At 42.2% G+C, this 19,619-nt stretch overlaps 1 protein-coding gene across 1 annotated transcript in view; it reads right to left on the minus strand.

Annotated features, from left to right (window-relative positions):
• CACNA1C (calcium voltage-gated channel subunit alpha1 C) overlaps window positions 1-19,619 on the minus strand; it is a 672,248-nt gene that overhangs the window by 66,766 nt on the left and 585,863 nt on the right. The window contains 2 exon segments of the mRNA XM_030542977.1: window positions 8,507-8,590; window positions 9,145-9,228. Coding sequence (XP_030398837.1) covers window positions 8,507-8,590; window positions 9,145-9,228 — 168 coding nt within the window.

Below are 19,619 nucleotides of genomic sequence, written 5' to 3' on the forward strand. Positions count from 1 at the left end.
CCCAGAACTAGTGGTCAATGCATTTTTACCCTGCTTTTAAATCTCTCCTGCAATAAAACATGTCCTGGATCTGGAGCAATGACTGAGTCCAAACGTGCAGTTTTGTGGAAATCACATATTTCAGCATTTTCCATAAAACTGGTGAATACATGCTTTTTTTGATGCATTTACCCCCGCACCCAGGCATCACATGGTTTTCTGTTGTGGTGGTGAATTGCTATTAGCATTCGATGTTGGCAATGGCTCAAGGGCCTAGGTAGATGTGGGGGCAGAGGGGAAGGAGAGCAGGAGTCATTGGTATTCACTGCCTCCATTTCTGCAAAAAAAGAAAAAGTTCTTTTCTGACAGCCCACATTCCATAAAGACTGTAAGTGTGAGCACTCCTCTGGAATGGGCAAGTTGTATGATGCAGTCTGGAAAATCTGAATACAAATATTCGTTAAGACAAAAACAAAAAAAGGCCCCATCAACATTACAAAAACAACCCTATTCACATGTGTATGGTCACACAGTCTTAGAACTTTCTTCTAGTTTTCATAAATGTGAAAAATGTGTTTAAAACTCATGTTTTAACAGTGGTAGATGGCTAAGTTAAAACAATGTTATAACATGTTTTTGGGTTTTTTCTGCTGTCCACAAAGAGAAGACTGCACCATGCTATCCCATTGTTTGCCACAGCCATGTTTCAACATGGGTATTTTTGTAAGGAAGGTGGGGCCACTGTGGTGCATAAACTTTTTACTATTACAGAAATAAAAACCACCATGAATGATTTTTAAAAATTCTAAACCAACCAACCCTCCCATCATCGGTTTTATCAGCAGCTTTACAAAAATAAAATGTGTTCTGTATACGCACGTATACACATACACACATACGTATCTATCAAACTATGTACAACTTTTAGGATGGCAACAAGAAGGGTGTCACACAGGATGTCAAAAGAAGCTGCTGTGCTTCAACAGCCCTTTGCTACGTATTTTGGAAGACTCTGCTCCCCAAATGGCATTTGGAAGGTTGAGTGATATTTAAATACCACCCGTCCTTGAGACACTTTGAGCAAGTGCTCAGAATTATGAAGATTTGTTTCCAGTGTCACTGGATGGCCAAAATCTGAGAGCAAAGGGCTTTGAAGCTGAGAGAACCAGCCAGGCACAGCTACAGAAAGAGAGAGACAGATGGACAGACGCAGCGACAGAGATGGATGCAAGTCCCAACTGAAGTGCAGGCTAGATGTGTGCCGTCCTTCCACCAATCCTTGCTCCCATTGCAGGGGTGCGGCTTAGACAGAATTTAGTCGGATAGGGCCCAATGCTGCAATTCTTACTCAGATAAAGTGCCCAGTGGGAGTTTTGCCTCAGTAAGGACTGCAGGATTTGAGCCACTGGTTCTCTGCCTTCAGACTCTTGACTGGAGGTGAAAATAATCTTGTGAGGTTTGGTCTGGCTGGAGATAAAGCGGAGGGGAGCAAGAGGGAAAGCAAGGGGCAGGGTAAATAGAGAGGGTGCAGGAGAGAAGGTAAGAGGGAGACTTGAGTATGTGCTGTTTCATAAATATTCCAGAGAATAGGAGTAGAAGTTCATGACAATCATATGCAATCTATTGGAGTCAAAAGCAGGATGATTCTAAAAGGAGGCTCTTTTGCTCACAACCAAGGGACTAAAGAAGAAATCACTACACTGGACTCCAGATAACCCTAGAATCTGAAAGCCTGTGTCTCTGTCCGTACTGTATCTGATCTCATAAATTCTTTAAAGCCAGAAATCAACAAAGCCATACCCCTCTGGTGAACCCCTACAGACTCCTCTATAACACCATCTACTTTTCAGACCCATATCAAGATCTAAATAAATTCAGCCTTCCTGAATATCAGGCAGAGAAACAAAGTGTTTGTGTGACGAGAGGAGGACTGGTGGTGGTGTGTGTTGGATCTGGCTGAAGTTTGCCTGTGGAAGGCATGTAGTTGGCTGGCTCTCTCTATACTTCCTCATGGGATGTTATTTTCCAGAGCTCTTTGGTCCAGGGGCCACCAGCTCTATCACTGTAGAATGGGTTAGCAAGTGAAATCATACTTCACTATTCTCTCCTTCCTCTACACTTTCCAGTTAGAAAACATTTCCATTTGCTCTAGGACGCAACACACTGCTCACTCTTTGGCAAAACTGGATTTTTACAAAGGGAGGGCAATCTACATGTGGAGACTTTCCTTTTTATTCACACAAGCCATCAAATCGCTTACACCCCTCATCATCTTATCTCATTCCCAGGACATTTCAGAGGATGGCTCGCTAGGCTTTTTATACCATGATCTTCTGGCTGTTAGTCTCACTGCTGCTTACTATTCTGTAGCTCCCATTCTGTACTACTTCCTTTGTGTACGCTTCAGCATACAGAGACACACTTATACATGCTAATGTTTTGATGGTCACTGATGGGCACAGGCAGGTGGATATAAATGCAGACATTCTTGCCCAGTCACAACCACACACCCTCAGACACCATGTCACTTTGACATACATGGGGACAATCAGACATTCCAACATGGCCTAGATCACTCACAGGAACACAGACACAAAGACTTGTGGCTGGACATAAATAAATATAAATCCACCCACCTTCCACTCTTTCAAGGTACGCAGACACCGCCAAACATAATAATGGTCACAGATACCCATGCCTGTGCATGATAAATGGATATATTCAAATCTGTGCATGCCAATGCAATTCCCAAACTGTCCAGTGTATTCAAAGAATTGAACAAAGTCTTCATTGGCTAAGGGCAGCAGCTCTGCCAGAGGAGCCCAGGCAGGTAAGCATGTCCTGCTGTGAGACTGGCTTCTGCAGCAAATGAAGGTTCAGCTACAAAAGAAAGCTGTCTGACACTGAAGGGGAATAGAACAAAGGAAGAAGGACCCTAAGGACCAAAGATGCGTCAGCTGCTTTCTCTGACTAAAATCTGAGGGGGAGGACATTATGTGAGCAGCTTTCTCAGTGACTCAGGCCTGGCTGTCTTTTTCCATCACTCTGGGCACAGTAACACAGTGCACAAATCAAATTTGATTTCCCTCTCCAATACCACACAGTAAAAAGTAACGAGAAACTTCTTTCACCCAGGAAAGGGGCTAGCAGGTTGTCAGGAAGCTCCAGTAAGAACAAAGAGCAACGAATACTGTACTGTATCTGCTGATCTGGAAAGTAAGGACATCTAAATCTGTCCCTGTGACTGCTTCTTGGACAATGTATTCCAAATTTTCTGGCCTCTGTTCTGTTCAACTCCTGTAACATTTCTTTTCCTATAATGCAGAGATTCATGACCTTATTATTATTATCAATATTAAACATTTTTACTTCCATAATGCTTTTCTTCTGAGATCGCAAGATGCTTTGTAAAAGGTAATTCACAAGACAATGCTCCTGTAAGTTAGGTAAATATTCTATCTCTATTTTACAGATCGGGAAACTGAGGGATAGAGCCATTAAATCCAAGGTCACACAGTAAGCCAGAGCAGGGAATAAAATCCACAAGTGCTGACTTCTAGCCCCAGCCATTAGAGCATCATGAATTTTATTCTCAGGAGCTAGATCTTAGCATTCACTGATAGTTGAAATTTGGCAGACCTGGCTTCTGCTCTGGAATTAATTTTTTTAATACTAGAATTAAAGGTAAGTGAGTAAATAAATAAATAAATAAGTTTAGCTGCTTCTTAGGAGTGACTAAAAATATACACTCAGCCATGAAAGGCTACTGAAACAATCAAATGTTTAGGGTTACATTTTGAAAGCATTTTGCGGGAGAGAATTTAGCTGTGCAATATTTGTTAAAATTGAGGGGCAAAGTTTTGAAAATGTAGTTACATAATGGGCTTGAAAATAAGCCAATTTAAAAGTGAATCTGGCAGAAATTGTGTTACTACCTGAAGTTTTCTCATATGCAAGATCTTAAACTAACTCTGTTGTGCACAGTGAGTGGAGTGAGACCTGTCACTGTATCTCTGAAAGGTACAGCTGAGAGAGTAGTTACTGAAATGCATTCTAAAGCTCAACTCAGAATAGGCCTTAGCTTGGTGCAATGTGCACTAGTGGTGAATTCTCTTCAGTGTCACTCAGATGGCTTCATTGGGGGGTTTCCTGTGTAAGAATTGAGAAAAACTGAGGAGAACCTCAGGATCTGACTCATCTGCATACCTTTTAATTACAATGCTGAACACAGAGGCATGCTAAACATGCATACACACTGAGATATACATGCATGTGTACAGTCACCCATAAACATGCAGATAAACATGCCTACATACATACGCTCTCAGATATTTGTGGCCAGCCACGCAAACGCACTCCAACAGATGTGCAGATTAAGATATACACATACACTCAGATACTGTGTTCATATACTCAGACATATACAAAACACCCACACCTACTCCAAGGTGCACACAACTCCATCAACAACCATGCACACCCATATGTGTGCGTGTGACAACCTCCTTCTTGGCCAACACATCTGGGATTGAACTGAGGACCTCGAGAGCTGAAAGCATGAGCTGCTACATCTTGAGAAAAAAAACCAAGCCCCTCTAGCTGGGGGGCTGTACCCACTCATATCCTGTAAGGACTGGCACTGAGGGAGACCTGTAACACACCCTCACCAATGGGTTACCTGTGCACACAAATACATACATGCATACACACTGATTCAGATCTAAAGGGATGCACACTCTGACTTAGATCTGTAGCCCTACACATAGCTATTCAAACACATTCAGGAACATATACTACAACCATAGGAATACACTTACAAAAGCCTCTGCCCCCCACATCCTAATGAAGTTTTTGATCTGGGAATTTCTCTAGAAAATTTGTCAAGGGGAAACCTGGTGCATGCAGTATTGCACACACAGATGTGAGTGTAAAACTACACACAAACCGAGGCACCTATTGATCTATATTAGGGTTTTCCATAGCACCTATTGCTGTAGTGCATAAGTGCTTCCCAGGTAAATCTGATCTGCACGGGAAGATCACTGGTAGAATTCATGGAGTCTTCATATATAGCCACACATCTACAATTCCTTATAACAAAGTAAGCCGAGCCAGGTAGGTTCACCTTCAAGAAATGATTACACGGAATGCTACTAGCACCTTCTGAGACCCTATCTCAGAAGCATCTTAACTGATCCTAAGGGGTCTAAAGCTCTTCATCTAGTGGAGTGTGTGTGTGTGTTTTCTCGCTTTTTCAGACTCCAAGTCTATTGGAACAAGACAAGACAGTATGCAGACAAAAAAAGGCAGATTTGCTCAGACCCACAAACAGTGAGCAAGCAACAAGCTCCTTAACAGAATGGGAGGGGTGAATTGATAAACTACATCACACTGCTTGAGAAGATGACAACTGCCCATTTGATGTGGGCTGCTATTTCCAATGCCCATCTGCTAAAGCTGTAGTATACCAAGTGCTGCTAGCAGGAAGGGAATCTGACAGGACACACCAACATACAACACATTCTCTTATTCAATAGTGTTATAAGTGCAAGGGGATTTCAAATATTTCAAAACAAACTCCACCCTTAGCTGCTGCTCATTTATCAGTGCGTCAAAAGATTGTGGAACAATGATTAATTTTTTTAGTAACAAATGTTAGGAACTAAAGAGCAAAGGACTTGCCTAGATAAAGAGAGAAGATTTAAACATGCCAGGTAACAAAAAGACATGTGCAGAAATCGGTGGGAACTGTATAGTAGGAGGGAACTCTTTAGAGGGGACACAGGGACCATCACTAAGTGCCACTGGTACTTTCTAGTCAGGGAATAGGGCTGCCCATGGCTGCCTTCTCAGCTGAGAAAGACAATTGTTTATTTGGACAGATATGGTCTTACAGAGACATGCCATTTATCATACTTTTCTATGTATTTTGAAATACAAAGCTGACAGATTTAGGAGCTAGCCTGAAAACAAATGCTTTTGAATTCAGACAGGGATGGAAAAGAGAGGGGGCCATGTTTGGTGTATTCTTCTCTTTTTTCATGTACAAATTCCATGGTAATTAAGCATATCATATTGACAGCCTTGAAGACCTCTGTTTATCCACAGAACAGGTACAGCACAAGTAGCAATAGCATAAGCTTCCCTACAACACCCTGACAATGTGCCTCAAACTTTCTCCTACGTGGGAAAAAATCATGGGAATTACACTGAAAAGATATATTTGATAACTGAGTCCATCTCCTTGACAGTGTAGGGTTGTTTCCTATAGTATATTTTCAGGCTTTCAGGTTCCTTATGAATGGACTTCCATCATTTTACTTGGAAGATTTTACTTGGAAGATCTCTCAGTCAGGAACTTTCCCCTGATATTTAGCATAATTCCCACTTCATTACTTATAGCTATTATTCCCCTTTCATCACCCTACATGACGGACACTAGAAGGTTTTAAAAGTGGGAGGGCCAAGCAACCAAAATGGGCCAAATCTGAATGGCACTGCAACCCCATGCACCAGGTTGCAATGCCACTCATTCACATTTGGCCCATGGTGCAGGGGCAGCCATCATGAAAAAAGTGTGTGCAGGGAGGAATGGCCCTTTGGCCCCTGTTTCCCATACCTATGCTATATGATGTCTCTCCATCTTTCAGTGTTTGTAGACTATTTCCAGGCTGCCCCTTAGGGCTTGTCTACATGGTGCCTTAGTCCAGACTAGCTGGGGGCAAACTCTAATGAGCACCAGTATGTTGTGCACCAATTGAACTGTATGGCCCCTACTGGTGAGCACTAGAAGTTCCCTAATGTTTGAAACAGGACTACATTAACGAGCACTAGGGAACTTCTAGCGCTCACCAGCAGCAACCACGCAGGCCAGTTAGCATGCTCCACACTGGGGTGCATCATGTAGATAAGTCCTTAGCTGTCTCTTCGACAAGCAATATATATGGAGAGCTCTTCAGTTTTCCGCAGACCAATCCATCTCCTCACTCCCTAAATCGTTTAACTGCCCTTCATTGAACTCCCTCCAATTTGTCAATATCTTTCTGGTAGTGGGGTGCCCAAAACCTAATGCAGCATCCCAAGTACAGTTACAGCAGGGCACTATTACTTCTCTGCTGCATGATATGATACCTCTACTGTACATATACAACCCAAAACTGCATTGGCCTTTTCTGCTGTCATGTCCCAATGCAAATTCATGTCCAATTTGCTGTCCAGTAATACCTTTTTGCAGTATTTCTACTACTCAGGTTTCTCTAAACTGAATTGCATTGTTATTTTTTTGTCCACATTTCTAAACTCTTTAAGTCCCTTTGTATTATATTTCTGTCCTGTTTTTTTAAACTCACTCTCATTTAGTATATTTGCACATTTCATTAATGTATTACTCCCTCTTCCAGATCGTTGATGAAGACATTAAATAATGGTAAACCTGTGGTACCTTGAGAGCCCTCCTACCAACTTGATACACCAGGGTATTTTTATGGTCTTTTAGCCAGATTTCAATCCCCATGATTGTGCTCCTGTCCAAGTCATTTTGATTTAAGTTTCCAAATATGATTTATTGAGATTCTTGTCCTACTGATGTCTATGAGAGTTTTGCATTTATTTCAGTAAGAGCTGACCTAACGTATCAAATGCTTACCTCAAATCTAAATATAATGTACTATACCTCCTACATTTCCTTCATCCAGTAATTCTATAATTCTATCCTGTCCCATAAAAAAAACTATAAAGTTTGCTAGTAAAATATATTCTTTATAAACCTAATGCTACTCATTTCAGTCTCCAAGGGCCATTCAATCCTTGGCCTGCTTGCTGAGATAACCAGAAGTGGTGACAATTAGTGCCAATTGTGCTGGTGAATTTTGTGATGTGTAAATGTGTCCAGTAGGAAATCAAATGAGACATGAACATGTACATTTTCTATGGATTTTTTTGGAGTGGTGGGGGAACCAAGGCATGGGGGGAAACTACCCTGTAAAATAATAGATTTTTTTTTACCCAGTTTACTTGATCTCAAATGAAAATGGAAAAATAGGGACAGGTTTCTCTGTGGCTACTAGGGTGCTGGGATTTTTTTTGGAGGAAAACCAAGGGGCATTAACACAAAAAATTCTAGGTTTGGTTCCCACAGTTCCACCTCGAAAGAGTTGCCTTTAGATTTCTGTGGAGTGGAAAGTGTCACAATGCCATGGAGAGTCCTGGGCTGGGACTACTCCAGCAACTTCACATGGCACAAATCTCACTCTCACTTACACTCCTCCACATTTTCCATTGATTTTCCTGCTATACAGTTTTACTCATGCCAGACTGATTATGAAGGAAACAAAATGATGCAACAGTCAAAAAGTTCTCTAAGTTGTTCCAAAAGTCAAAACAAAAGAAAACAAAAAATAAAAGAAATGTTCAAAACAACAAAAAACAATCTTTAAGGGGAGGGGGAGGGAAAAAAAGAAACAAAAAGAAAACCGAGAAAGACGAATGTTAGAGCAGGCACGATCATGGACAGACGCCAGCTACTTACGTTCACCTCGGTGATTGCTATATCAACAATGCTACCCACAACAATCAAGGCGTCAAATGTATTCCATGCATCACAGAAATAGTGCTGCATGTGGCAGAGAAGCCAAGGAAAGAGAGAGAGCGAGAGAGAGAGAGAGAGAGAGAAAGAAAGGAAAAAAAGTAAAAAAATTAAAACAAAAATAAAACAAAAACAAAAAAAGCATGAAAGAGGGAGAGAAGAGAAAAAAATAAGAAAAGAAAGAGGTTACGTGGGCATATTAAATAGTCTCTTACCACTTTATAGTACTGGCTGCTCAAACCTCTGTAAAGTTTCACATGATGGAGGGTATCAACAAAAGCCTGGTTAGTTAGGAAGTTACACTCAAGCATGTCTACTCTTTGGAGGGAAAAAAAGCACACACACTCCAAGCTCTGTGCACTTTCACCAGTCACAGCCGGAGGTGTGCTATGACAAGTGAAAAAGAAGGAGGCGGTTCCCCCTTTCTTTTTCCCTTGGGAGAAGGAGAAGGACGACGGCAAGTTCAATAAAAGCATGACTAGAGGGGGGAAAAAAACCAGAAAAAAGAGAGAGAGAAGGAAACAGAGAAGGAGGAGGAGGTGGTGGTGGTGGTATCCTGGGGAGGGTAGAGTAATACTCACATTAGTTTCACTGAGAATGACGTCTATAATGCTGCCAATTACGATGAGGAAGTCAAAAACATTCCAAGGATCACTAAAGTAACCCTACATAAGGAAGGGGCAGGCAGGATGGGGATTAAAAAGGAATGTTAGACAGACAAAAACAGTTCAAAATTACCATTAGAATTATTGCCTTGATACCTCAAGCAGTTTTGCTCTTAAATCTGGTTTAGAGACCAAAGACCAGTTCTTGCATCCCTTATGCAAGCTGTCCTTTTTCCAGACAACGTAACCATTGAAGCCAATTGGACTCCCTGCTTGAATAAGGACTGCTCTGTAAGTAGGGGTTGCAGGACCGAGTCCTTCGGGTGTCAGAGCCACCTTTCTCCAAGTAATCTAACACCTTCTGCTATGCTGGTTTTCCTGGCTTGTGTAATTTTGGGGGGAGAGGTAAAGGAATGGTGACCCTTGGTTCTCTCCAGTATTCACTCTCATGCTGCAAATGAGAAACGGCCACTGGATCCACATTCAGGCTGTAATGGACTGTGCTAGGGCTATGAAAGACCAGGTGTCTCTTAAGAAAAGAGAAAGAGGGGCTTGACAAAATCAGGAGGTGGGGTAGAAGGAGCTTTTACAACTCGTTGCTTATCATGTTTGGTTCTTTGTCCAAACACCTTTTGTGGATTTGCAAGGCACCAATAGTTTCTACTGATTGTGCCTTAGCTCTTCTCTTCAAGGCATCGAGGCAGACTGGTGCTCTTAGCAAGAGAGATGCAAAATCAGGCTCTTAAGTGTCCCGAACATCTGTTTTCCCGAAGCTGGGAATAGGTGACAGAAGATGGATCATTTGATGGTTACCTGTTCTGTTCATTCCCTCTGAAGCACCTGGCATTGGCCACTGTCGGAAGACAGGATACGGGGCTAGATGGCCCATTGGTCTGACCCATTATGGCCGCTCTTATGTTCTTATGTTAGTGTTATTCTTCAGGCTCTTTATGAGATCCTGCCTGTTGCCTCCTCACACCCCAGTGGAGGGTCCTCAGCTCTGGCTGCTTTAAGTCAAATACATTATGATATTTTACGCACTCTGTGAATTGAGGGCAACTTTGTGTGTCCAGTTTGCCTACCAACATTCAAGTGGCACCAGCCTCCACTACCTACCATCCACCCCAATGATCCTGAGCAGTAAGGGGAGCTAGGATCCAGCATCCTTTTCAGAAAGGCCTTGTTCAGTCTGGCTGCTGAGCTTCTGGTTGTCTGTCTCTTTTTCAAATTAATATCTTGAGCAAAGTTTTACAGTTACTCTCAAGAGAATTTGTCAAGATTTGCAAAATATCTTTGCCAAGAGCTCACCTTTCCTGCATGATACCCTTTTTCTTCAATTTTAGGAACAAACAAACAGGAACTCTGGTACTCCTGTTATGTATTTTGGTTGTGGAAGGATGGACTAATTTGACTTTCCTGATTCCCAGCTGTGTCTTGTTTCCAGCGATACTGAACCTAAGTTGCACTACACTTGCTATTCTTAGAGCTGGAAAGTCATGTCATGGGTAAAGTGTGAACCTGAGTTCCCAGACAGCATTGCAGAAAGAAAAGAGGGGAGAACAAACAATCCCACTGCTGGCACTGCAAAAGCCAGGCTTGGGAACCTGAGATTGTCGTAGGCACAACTAATATCTGGGTCAGTCACTGGCTAAGAGTTTCCTTCTGAACCCTGGAAGGCAGCCCAGATGGACTCTTCTGGAGAACTCTCACATTTATGGGCCACGCCTTGGGCAGAACAAACAAACATGCAAACCCCACTTTCCGACTGAGTACACACCAGATAGTTGCTGTGAGGGGAATTGTTAGAATGGACTTTGAAAAGAGAAACAAGAAAAGAAACCCCATTCTGAAAAACACAGCGAGTGTTTTCGTGTGCAAACATGAAAGAGGTTTGTTAAAAACCTGAACTCTTAAAAAAAAATCTGCCTAGTGAGTGTAAATTTCCCACTTCATATCCCATATTACACAGTCTGCTATTTGGGGAGAGGAAACAGGAGCAAAAGCAAATTTAGGGAATAATATTAGTCAGCATCCAGCCTAGAAAATACACAGCAAACATTAGCATGAGCACAGCGGTGTTCTCCAGCATTTCTAGGAACCAGATGGACCTGGAATAAAAGTGTAATTAGACTTCACCAAGGGGAAGGGGAGGGAGAGAATGACAGATTAAACTGTAAAGGCACTCACATTTTGAACAAATAAAGAACACATACAGATCACACAGAGGTGCAAGAAGGTGCCTGTGTGACCTGACATGACCTCAGCCCTGAGGGCACTTGAAGAATCAAGAGAATAAAGCAGAAGACAATGGGCCCGATCCTACAGCCTTTCTTCATGAGCACAGTCCCACTGAGGTAGTGGCACAGCTCACATATAGAAGATCTGCAGGATCAGACTCAGTAACATGTCTACCTTCCATTTCCTTCTCTGTGTTCATCTACCAGCCTCAAAAGGGATGTCGATGGGATTCCAAACAGCTCTTGAAATAAGAGCTCTGAGTTTTCTTTTATGCAGCAACAGGGGTGAAGTTCATGCCTGTTTGATTGTTTGGGCTATGCCCACCAAAATGGTAGCTGTTTACTTTTAAATCCATGGATACTTTGTATGGTTTAAACAGCTCTTTAGCAAGCACGGGAGATGCCGCCATCAGATTATACCAATTTTACAGCAGATCATAGTTTGGGCCTAACAGGTTTTAATGAATACCTGGACTCCCAGCCCAACAGGCAATTTTCACAATTGGTGTAACATCAGGGTGACCATTGGGGCCAAATTTTGTCTTCAGATAAACATGGAGGCCAATGGATTCAATTCTCTCAGTTACAGTAACATAACCTCACTGAAGTCAACCACATTGTGCTGACATAACCAAGCAGTATGTGGCCCAAAGGGAGCTGTGTATCTAGATCCCAGGGCAAAATCTGGCCCTCAGAGCAAAGATTCCTTTTTTCATCAGAATTTAATAGGCCTGATTCTGGTGTCAGTTAAACCAAAATAAATCTGGAGTCACTTCATTTACTTCCATGGAGTTACTGTGGGTTTACACTGGAATTACTGATGTCAGAAAATAGGCCCATATTTTGAACCATGGCTTCCCTCAAATGGCAGCTCTGCTGATCCCAGTCAGCCATTGGCTCATTCTGAAAGGTGTGAGTCATGGTCTTGTCATCTTAGTCTCCATAGGAGGCACACCTGTAATGACCCACTGTGTATGGTACCCATGTGTGAGGTACACTCAAAGAACTCCTCTTTTCCTCACACACCTGGGTTGTTTGATAAAGAGGAACTACTGCTACTCTTCCAGTTTCATTCATCCCCACACCCAACAGTCCATTTTTTAAGAATTGAATTAAAAAATATTATTTTAAAATAATTTCCCTCCTCCTCTCCCAACCCCTCTCTATAGCAAGAAGAGGGGCTTGAATGAAGAAGATAATATTCATAGTCACACAGTCTAAAGAAATCATAGAGCGCTGCTGCTTATATTCTTCAAATAAGGTCCAAGGAATACTTTGTTTGTGTGGAAATTAATTAAATCATTCCTTAAAAGCCAATCCTTCTTAGAGACATCATCTGAAAACTGCCCATGAGATTGCTTGGCTTTAGATTATAGCTTGTAATCTTGTCAAGAGTTACAAGCACATATTGAAAGTGAATTAGACCCCTTTGGGATTTCTTGTTATGACCTCAAAGTACCTCTCAAAGCCAGATTCCTTGTTAAAGAGAATCACGGTGGTTGATGAAAGACAAGCTGACTGAGGAAGGCGCTTTCGGTCAAATAAAGAGGTAGCAGTTCCAAACTATTTTTCCCACCAGAAAGTTTTGATTTTTCCCCCCCCAGGGAAGGAGGGGGAAGTGAACTGAAGGCACTGTTTATTTTTGCAATAGAGGAATTTAGAGTGCAATACCATAATTTACCCTTAAAGGGAGACGCTCACCCTACTTCAGCCATAGAGTTACATATCACTGTGCTGAACTCTCCTGGGATTTACTGAGGAATTGCAGTCACCCCCTTGTGGGAATTTTTTGGAGTACATGATATCTATGGAGCTTGTGTGGGAGGGAGGCCAGGTTGGTTACTCATAAGCATGAAGTACCCATCATTACAATAAAACACACACATTTTCTGCCCCTCTCTGCATTCCCCCCCAAAAGGAACTGTTAGCAAATCACCCCAGGATCAATTAAATAATGAAAAGCTGATCATACATATGCAGTGACTGACTGGAGTGGAATCTCATTTGTGCAGGGGAGCAGACACAGTATCACTTCGGAATGAATATACCAATCATCTTTAGGTTTCTTGGGTACTGAGTTCAGCTAGTAAGATACTGTGGTTTGTTTCAACACTAATGGAATCACTGTGATCTCTGGAGACCATGGCTTTTATATCCTGTGAAAATACTCCTAACTACAGTAGCTGGGAAGCCTTGTTAACAGCAGAGAAATTGCCCGCTAGAACCTGTCTGAAGGTCTGAGCTCATAGCCACTTGAAACTCAAAATCAGAACTCTGGGGGACAGTTCTAGCACAAACCAGGCTACCCCACACCCAGAATTCCTAACAGGAAAAGGAGGATGGGGTGCTGAATAGTGATCTCAGCTGGGTTAGGAGTACGCAGCCCAGTGGAAATTCCAGGGTCACCTCTGTGCTAATTGATGTGCAGATATTTCTTTGCTTAGCCACAGGTGCTCAATGCTCTCTTACTACAAGGTTTGCAAAAATTAACTAGTCTCTCCCACTGTAAAACATATGTAGATGAAGGGTGCAGCAAAACCTCAGTGTTTCTATTGGGTGGGATCTGAATGTAGGTCAGATGGTCCCCAATGGAAGAAGCTGCTACAGTACTGCAGAAAAATGGGAAAGATATAGAAAGGGAGGGGTGGAGAGAGAGAGAAGATGGGGGAACTAACAGGAAAGAATATTGACAGGATGGTGTGGTCTCAGAGTACCTAAAATAAATCTGCAAGTCTAGACAATGGAAAGAAACATTAGTCTTAAGCCATGTGTATGGTGAAAGAGGGAGTTTATGGGAGGGAGGGAAAGGGGCTGGTTCAAGAATGACTTCCTGATAAGGAATGTGATTTCTTAAAAGGAGAGCAAAAATTCTGTTTGATTGGAATGGCCATCAATTCAGACTTCGCTGATGATCTGCAAAGCTAGCTGAGCTGCCACAGTCTGGTAGTAGCACAGTACCTTCATGTTCAACACGGGAATGCATTTTTAAAACTCTTGCAGGCCACTTGGAGTTGTGGGGTTCGCTTCTCGGCTTTTACTGAAAGCGTCTGCACTGGAAAGTGGCAAGGCAAGGGGGCATCTCTTTATGAAGAAATTTAAACTGAATCACATATATTCTGTCATTTGAATCTTGGCGCAGTCTCACGGGCATGGCTGAGAGAACCACATGTATTCTGCAGAATATTACAAAGCTACAATAACAACTGACATCAAATGGAGATAATGCAAATTATGCTAAGATGCCAGTTAGCCATAACAGCAATCATGGAAATTAACAGTGCCTAGTAGAGAAGAAATAAACTGGAGAATGCAGCTGCTTGCAGATCATGACAGACTGTAGGAAAACAGCACCTATTTGCATACTATCAGCTCTCACTCATTGATGGATTAATTTCGAGAGACAGAGTCATCGCAATTCACCTACTGCTTGTCGTAATGAGTCATTGCTGCAGGGAGCCACACAAATCCTGTACTTCATCAAAGCTATAAACAGTCAAAGGAGACAAGTTCTTCAACTTCTGAGTCAGTTCCAAAAAGGAAGGAACATGCTGCTGCTCTTTGCTTATTCAACAAGAAAGCAGCCCCATCCTTTTAGGGCAAGATTCATTTTTAATAATCTGGATATCTTTATTTTACACTTCAGATTCATGAGCTCTCATATTTCCCCCAGTAAGAAGGTACTGAAAGCAGATGGGTGGTTTTCCCCTGGGATTTAATGGACCACCCAGACATATTGTCTCTAGCATGTCAGAATCAAAGATGTTGCAGGGACTGGATGGCTCTGTGACTGGTAATAGAACACAGATACATTCATTTCCGGTCTCTGGCTGAATCTGGCTCAGATTATCAGTGACCAAAAATTATTATCCTCTGAGTACTGTTTGACAAGGTGCAGTATCTAAAATAGGTTACTGGTCTCTGTTTTGTTCCCAGTGGACAAGAGTCCCCATCTCTCTCTCATACACACACATGGAAAATCTTCACCTCAGTTGGCACTAACTGGCCTCCTCGCTGGCAGTCTTAAAAGGAAGAAAATACTTATAGAATCTGAACTAGTCTTTTTCCTTAGAGGTGGTGTCTCCAGGTCAGGCGTAAGGGCGATGTTGAGGATGCCTGCCCTGCAGCAGTTTGTATCTGTTTTGTGGTTAAAGGACTTCCATTTCTAGATCTTACACTACAGTTCATCTCACCCAGCATTATGTTTGCTTGCAAATAATCAAATAGGTTCTTTCCCACCTGGATGATAGTGCAGTTGGTAACTCATATCTTTAGTTTCTTCATTTTTCTAGGTAGCTGTCACTGTGGTATATAAGCACTCAGCCATGTGTGAGGTCTGAAATTCAACGTGTGACTTAGGGTGCCTGTGCCCTAGATCAGGTTAGAAGCATGGCAGAGGTGATGCCCTGTATCTCTGGAGATGGCACCCAGCAGCAAAAGTGCCTCCTAATGGTGGCAGGAATATCTTTCAGGTCTGCACAATGGGAAGGGATAGAGAACAATGACTCTGAACAATGACTGTAACTAGATGAAATCCTCCTGGGAAACTGTTGTTGTTGTTGGCTTGGATTCTTCTTAGTTTTGTGGGAAAGGAGGGTAAGGAATGGCAAGAGCTTGTACGCACCGAAGTTTCAGGCCTCTCTGACATAAGAACATGAATACAAGGAATAGGAATTGAATGTTCCCCTATCTCCATTGCTGGTCCCCTGGAACAATGAAATCAGCCTTCTTGATCTTCATCCAGGTGGAAACCTTTTGATCCGGTGAAGCTCTGTAAAGAGCAATGGGCTTTTTCCAAGAATAACATCATCATGAATACCTCATGGTCATGATAGCAGGATGTAACCCACAGGAAACATTACACTCCTGTCAAAACACTGACTTGATGGAAAGACTGAAAAATGGCTATGATGGCTAGCTATGCCTGAACATTTCACATTCTATATATTGATAACCATGTGCAATTTGCTATCACGTCACATTAGGGAGAAACTATTGGTTTCTACATTGGCAGACTCCCCAAGGGCTACAATGAACAGGTTCTGTCATGATCAAGTATGAGAGAGAATGCACCAAGACAACAGCACAGGAGAAGGAAAAAACAAAAAGCTGGACTTTGCTATAAGAACATAAGAGAACATAAGAACGGCCATACTGGGTCAGACCAAAGGTCCATCTAGCCCAGTATCCTGTCTTCCGACAGTGGCCAGTGCCAGGTGCTCCAGAGGGAATGAACAGAACAAGTAAACATCAAGTGATCCATCCCATGTCACCAATTCCCAGCTTCTGGCAAACAGAGTTTAGGGACACCATCCCTGCCCATCCTGGCAAATAGCCATTGATGGACTGATCCTCCATGAATTTAACCCTGTTATAGTCTTGGCCTTCACAACATCCTTTGGCAAAAGAGGATATAAAAGAGATTCCCTCTTTTTAGGGAAGGGAGCATGACCCAAAAGAAGCTGTCCCCTGCAAAAAACAACTATGAGCTGAGATATTGCTAGCAACATGTAAGGACACAGCTACCAATCATTGACCTTTATCACTGATGCTTCCAGGACTGTCGTAGTCCACCTTTCCATAGCCACTTCTACATGAGAATAGGAGCAAATGCTTTGCTTTAAAAAAAACCCAACAGTTTCACTTCCCTCTTTCTGAAAGAGATCCCATGTTCTTTAAATACCATAACAAGTGGGATGCAATGGTAGATTTGCGAGTGGAGGCTTCTACCTGCACATCTCTGGAAATGAAGAATCTTTTATCCTTATTTTGGTGGAGGATGAGCCAGGAAGTGGTAACAGACTGGAAAGCATCCAGAATCAGTGAGAGATGTCTTAGGAGGGGATACAGACTCTGTTCATATAGGTGCCATGAGATGGAGCTAGACGTCTTGTCTGGCATGGCTGGTACAGAGGTATGGTTGCTCACTGGAACAACTCTACACTCAAGTGACAGTCCTGAGAGATATGCATCATATGTTTTTAGACTGTTTGGTTTACTGTAGTTTTCTCTCTGTATTTTTTCAAAAAGGCCCTGATTTTACAGAGAGTACAGTTTTTCCATCTATAGAATAACACCATCACCAATACTCGTTCTTATGCATCAATCTCAAAGTGTATTATAAAGGAGGGTCAGCATCACTATGCCCATTGTACGCTTGGGGAAACTGAAAAGCACAGAGCACTAAAGTGACATGGCCAATCCAGCCAGTGGCAGAGTGGGGGATAGAAATCAGGTTTCTTGGCCACAGTCCAGTGCCTTATTCCTAGGCAACACTGCCTCTGACATATCATTTCCTAACAGGATAGAAAGTACTGTGTAGATGGGGCCTTGCTGTAGCCTGTTATTTGGCATTGTTTTTAAATGAAGAGAACCTGTGAGAACTTTTGACCATTTTGTATGAGCCTGACTGAAGTGACAGAGGTTTGGGATTTCCCTTCTGTGGTTGAGAACAAGTAACTTTCCCCTGATATTGTTCCCTTTCAGTGCTGCTGCTGTTGCTGCAGGCACCATTGTGAATGAGATCCCAGTGCACCATCCCACTGTGCTTTTAACACAGTGTTAATAATTTTCTATATTAATAAAGATTAATAGCTAATACTGTGCTTCCTACACTGCTGCATTGTGTAGTCATATCATTATTTTTGAACACTCATAATGTCATTAAAACCCTCAAGTGCCAGACTGGAAATAAATCTGTCACAATGTTGCAGAAATATGCAAATTCCCTGGGTACATTTACTGTGAAGGAAAAGGTCCCTCCTTAATGAAGCTCCTATTCAGCATCTTAGTATTTATCTTTGCCTACCAGATTTCCTATCAGTCCTCTAGGAGGTTGGCTTATCACACTGCACAGCCCTTGCTGGAGAAAATTAGAACAGTTACATATAATTCATAATAAAGAGTACAAGATAAATTTTATGTTGTTGAAAGGTGTTGGATTGTCAATCCCAGAAGAAGGATGTCCTCTATCCTATAAGCACATAGGCAACAGCAGTGCAAACATCCTTCGCATCTCTCACCAATGTGCTTCCACCATGACAAAATGGGGAACACTTCTAAGGGCAAAGAGGAGTTCATTCTCCGTGTTCATTCAATTCTTGGCCTCTCCACTGGGATTGCCAATAAAGAGATCAATTATGCTGCTTTTTTATGTGACATGGACCCCATCACTAGGAAAACTAGCTCATTTCATACAGGATGTCAACTAGCATTCAGAGTGAAGAATTTTGATCCCTGCTGACCAGGGCTCAATTGGAACCAGTGACCTAGAAATGTGTGTAAAGCTTTGTGTCCTGTTACCAATTCAGTTCCCTCTATTTCATTTATCCAATGAATACTTTTCACATTGCACAATTTGTTTGTCTGGGGTACCTGCCTCCTTCATCTGTGAAGTTTAACTATATTGCCTGCTTTCCTCTCCTTTAAATTCCTACTAATGATCAGTGTCCCACAACTGGTAGAGTAGGTTCAACAACAAATGGATTTATGGTTTGCAGATCATACATGCTTTTAATGAATACCTGGCCCAACAGCCAATTTTCACAATTGGGCCAAATTTTGTCTTCAGATGAACATGGAAGCCAATGGATCCAATTCTCTCAGTTACAGTAATATAACATTACTGAAAACTCATTGAAATCTAAAGGAAGCACTAATAAGGATTCCATGGATGTTTGCATAAGGGACTCGATCCATTATTTGCTGTGTTGAGGCCTGTAGTCTGAAAAATGTTAGCAGAGCAATCCTGTTCCTGAGTCCCCTGCTGTGTAGTTTGTTACATTCCTCTGTATGGGAGTGTTTGTTGTTCAGTGGTCTTTTTTCTATTTCAAATGTATTTTTTAACCTAAAAAATCAACAAGGAGGCCACCGGACACCGTGGTTTTTTTGTGGATACAGACTAACACGGCTACCCCCTGATTTTTTAACCTAACGAGCCTGCACTCTAAATAAGAGGAATGCAGTTTCCCTTTCTTCAGATGACTCCTTCATATAATAGGCTTTATGGAACAGAGTCGGAATGGTATCTGTCTGAGATCCCATAGTAAACAACAACAGCCACCTTGATGCTTGTCCTGCGACAATCCCTGTCACATTTGCTCTATGCATGAATGGCATTTAGCCACTGACTCATGTTTGGGGTGGGGTGGATCCACACACCCTGGTGGAACTGTGGGGAAGACTGTTATAGGAGGCACAACCCCTCCCTAATCCCAT

This window comes from Gopherus evgoodei, chromosome 1 (assembly GCF_007399415.2).
Source record: "Gopherus evgoodei ecotype Sinaloan lineage chromosome 1, rGopEvg1_v1.p, whole genome shotgun sequence".
NCBI classification, from domain to species: domain Eukaryota; kingdom Metazoa; phylum Chordata; order Testudines; family Testudinidae; genus Gopherus; species Gopherus evgoodei.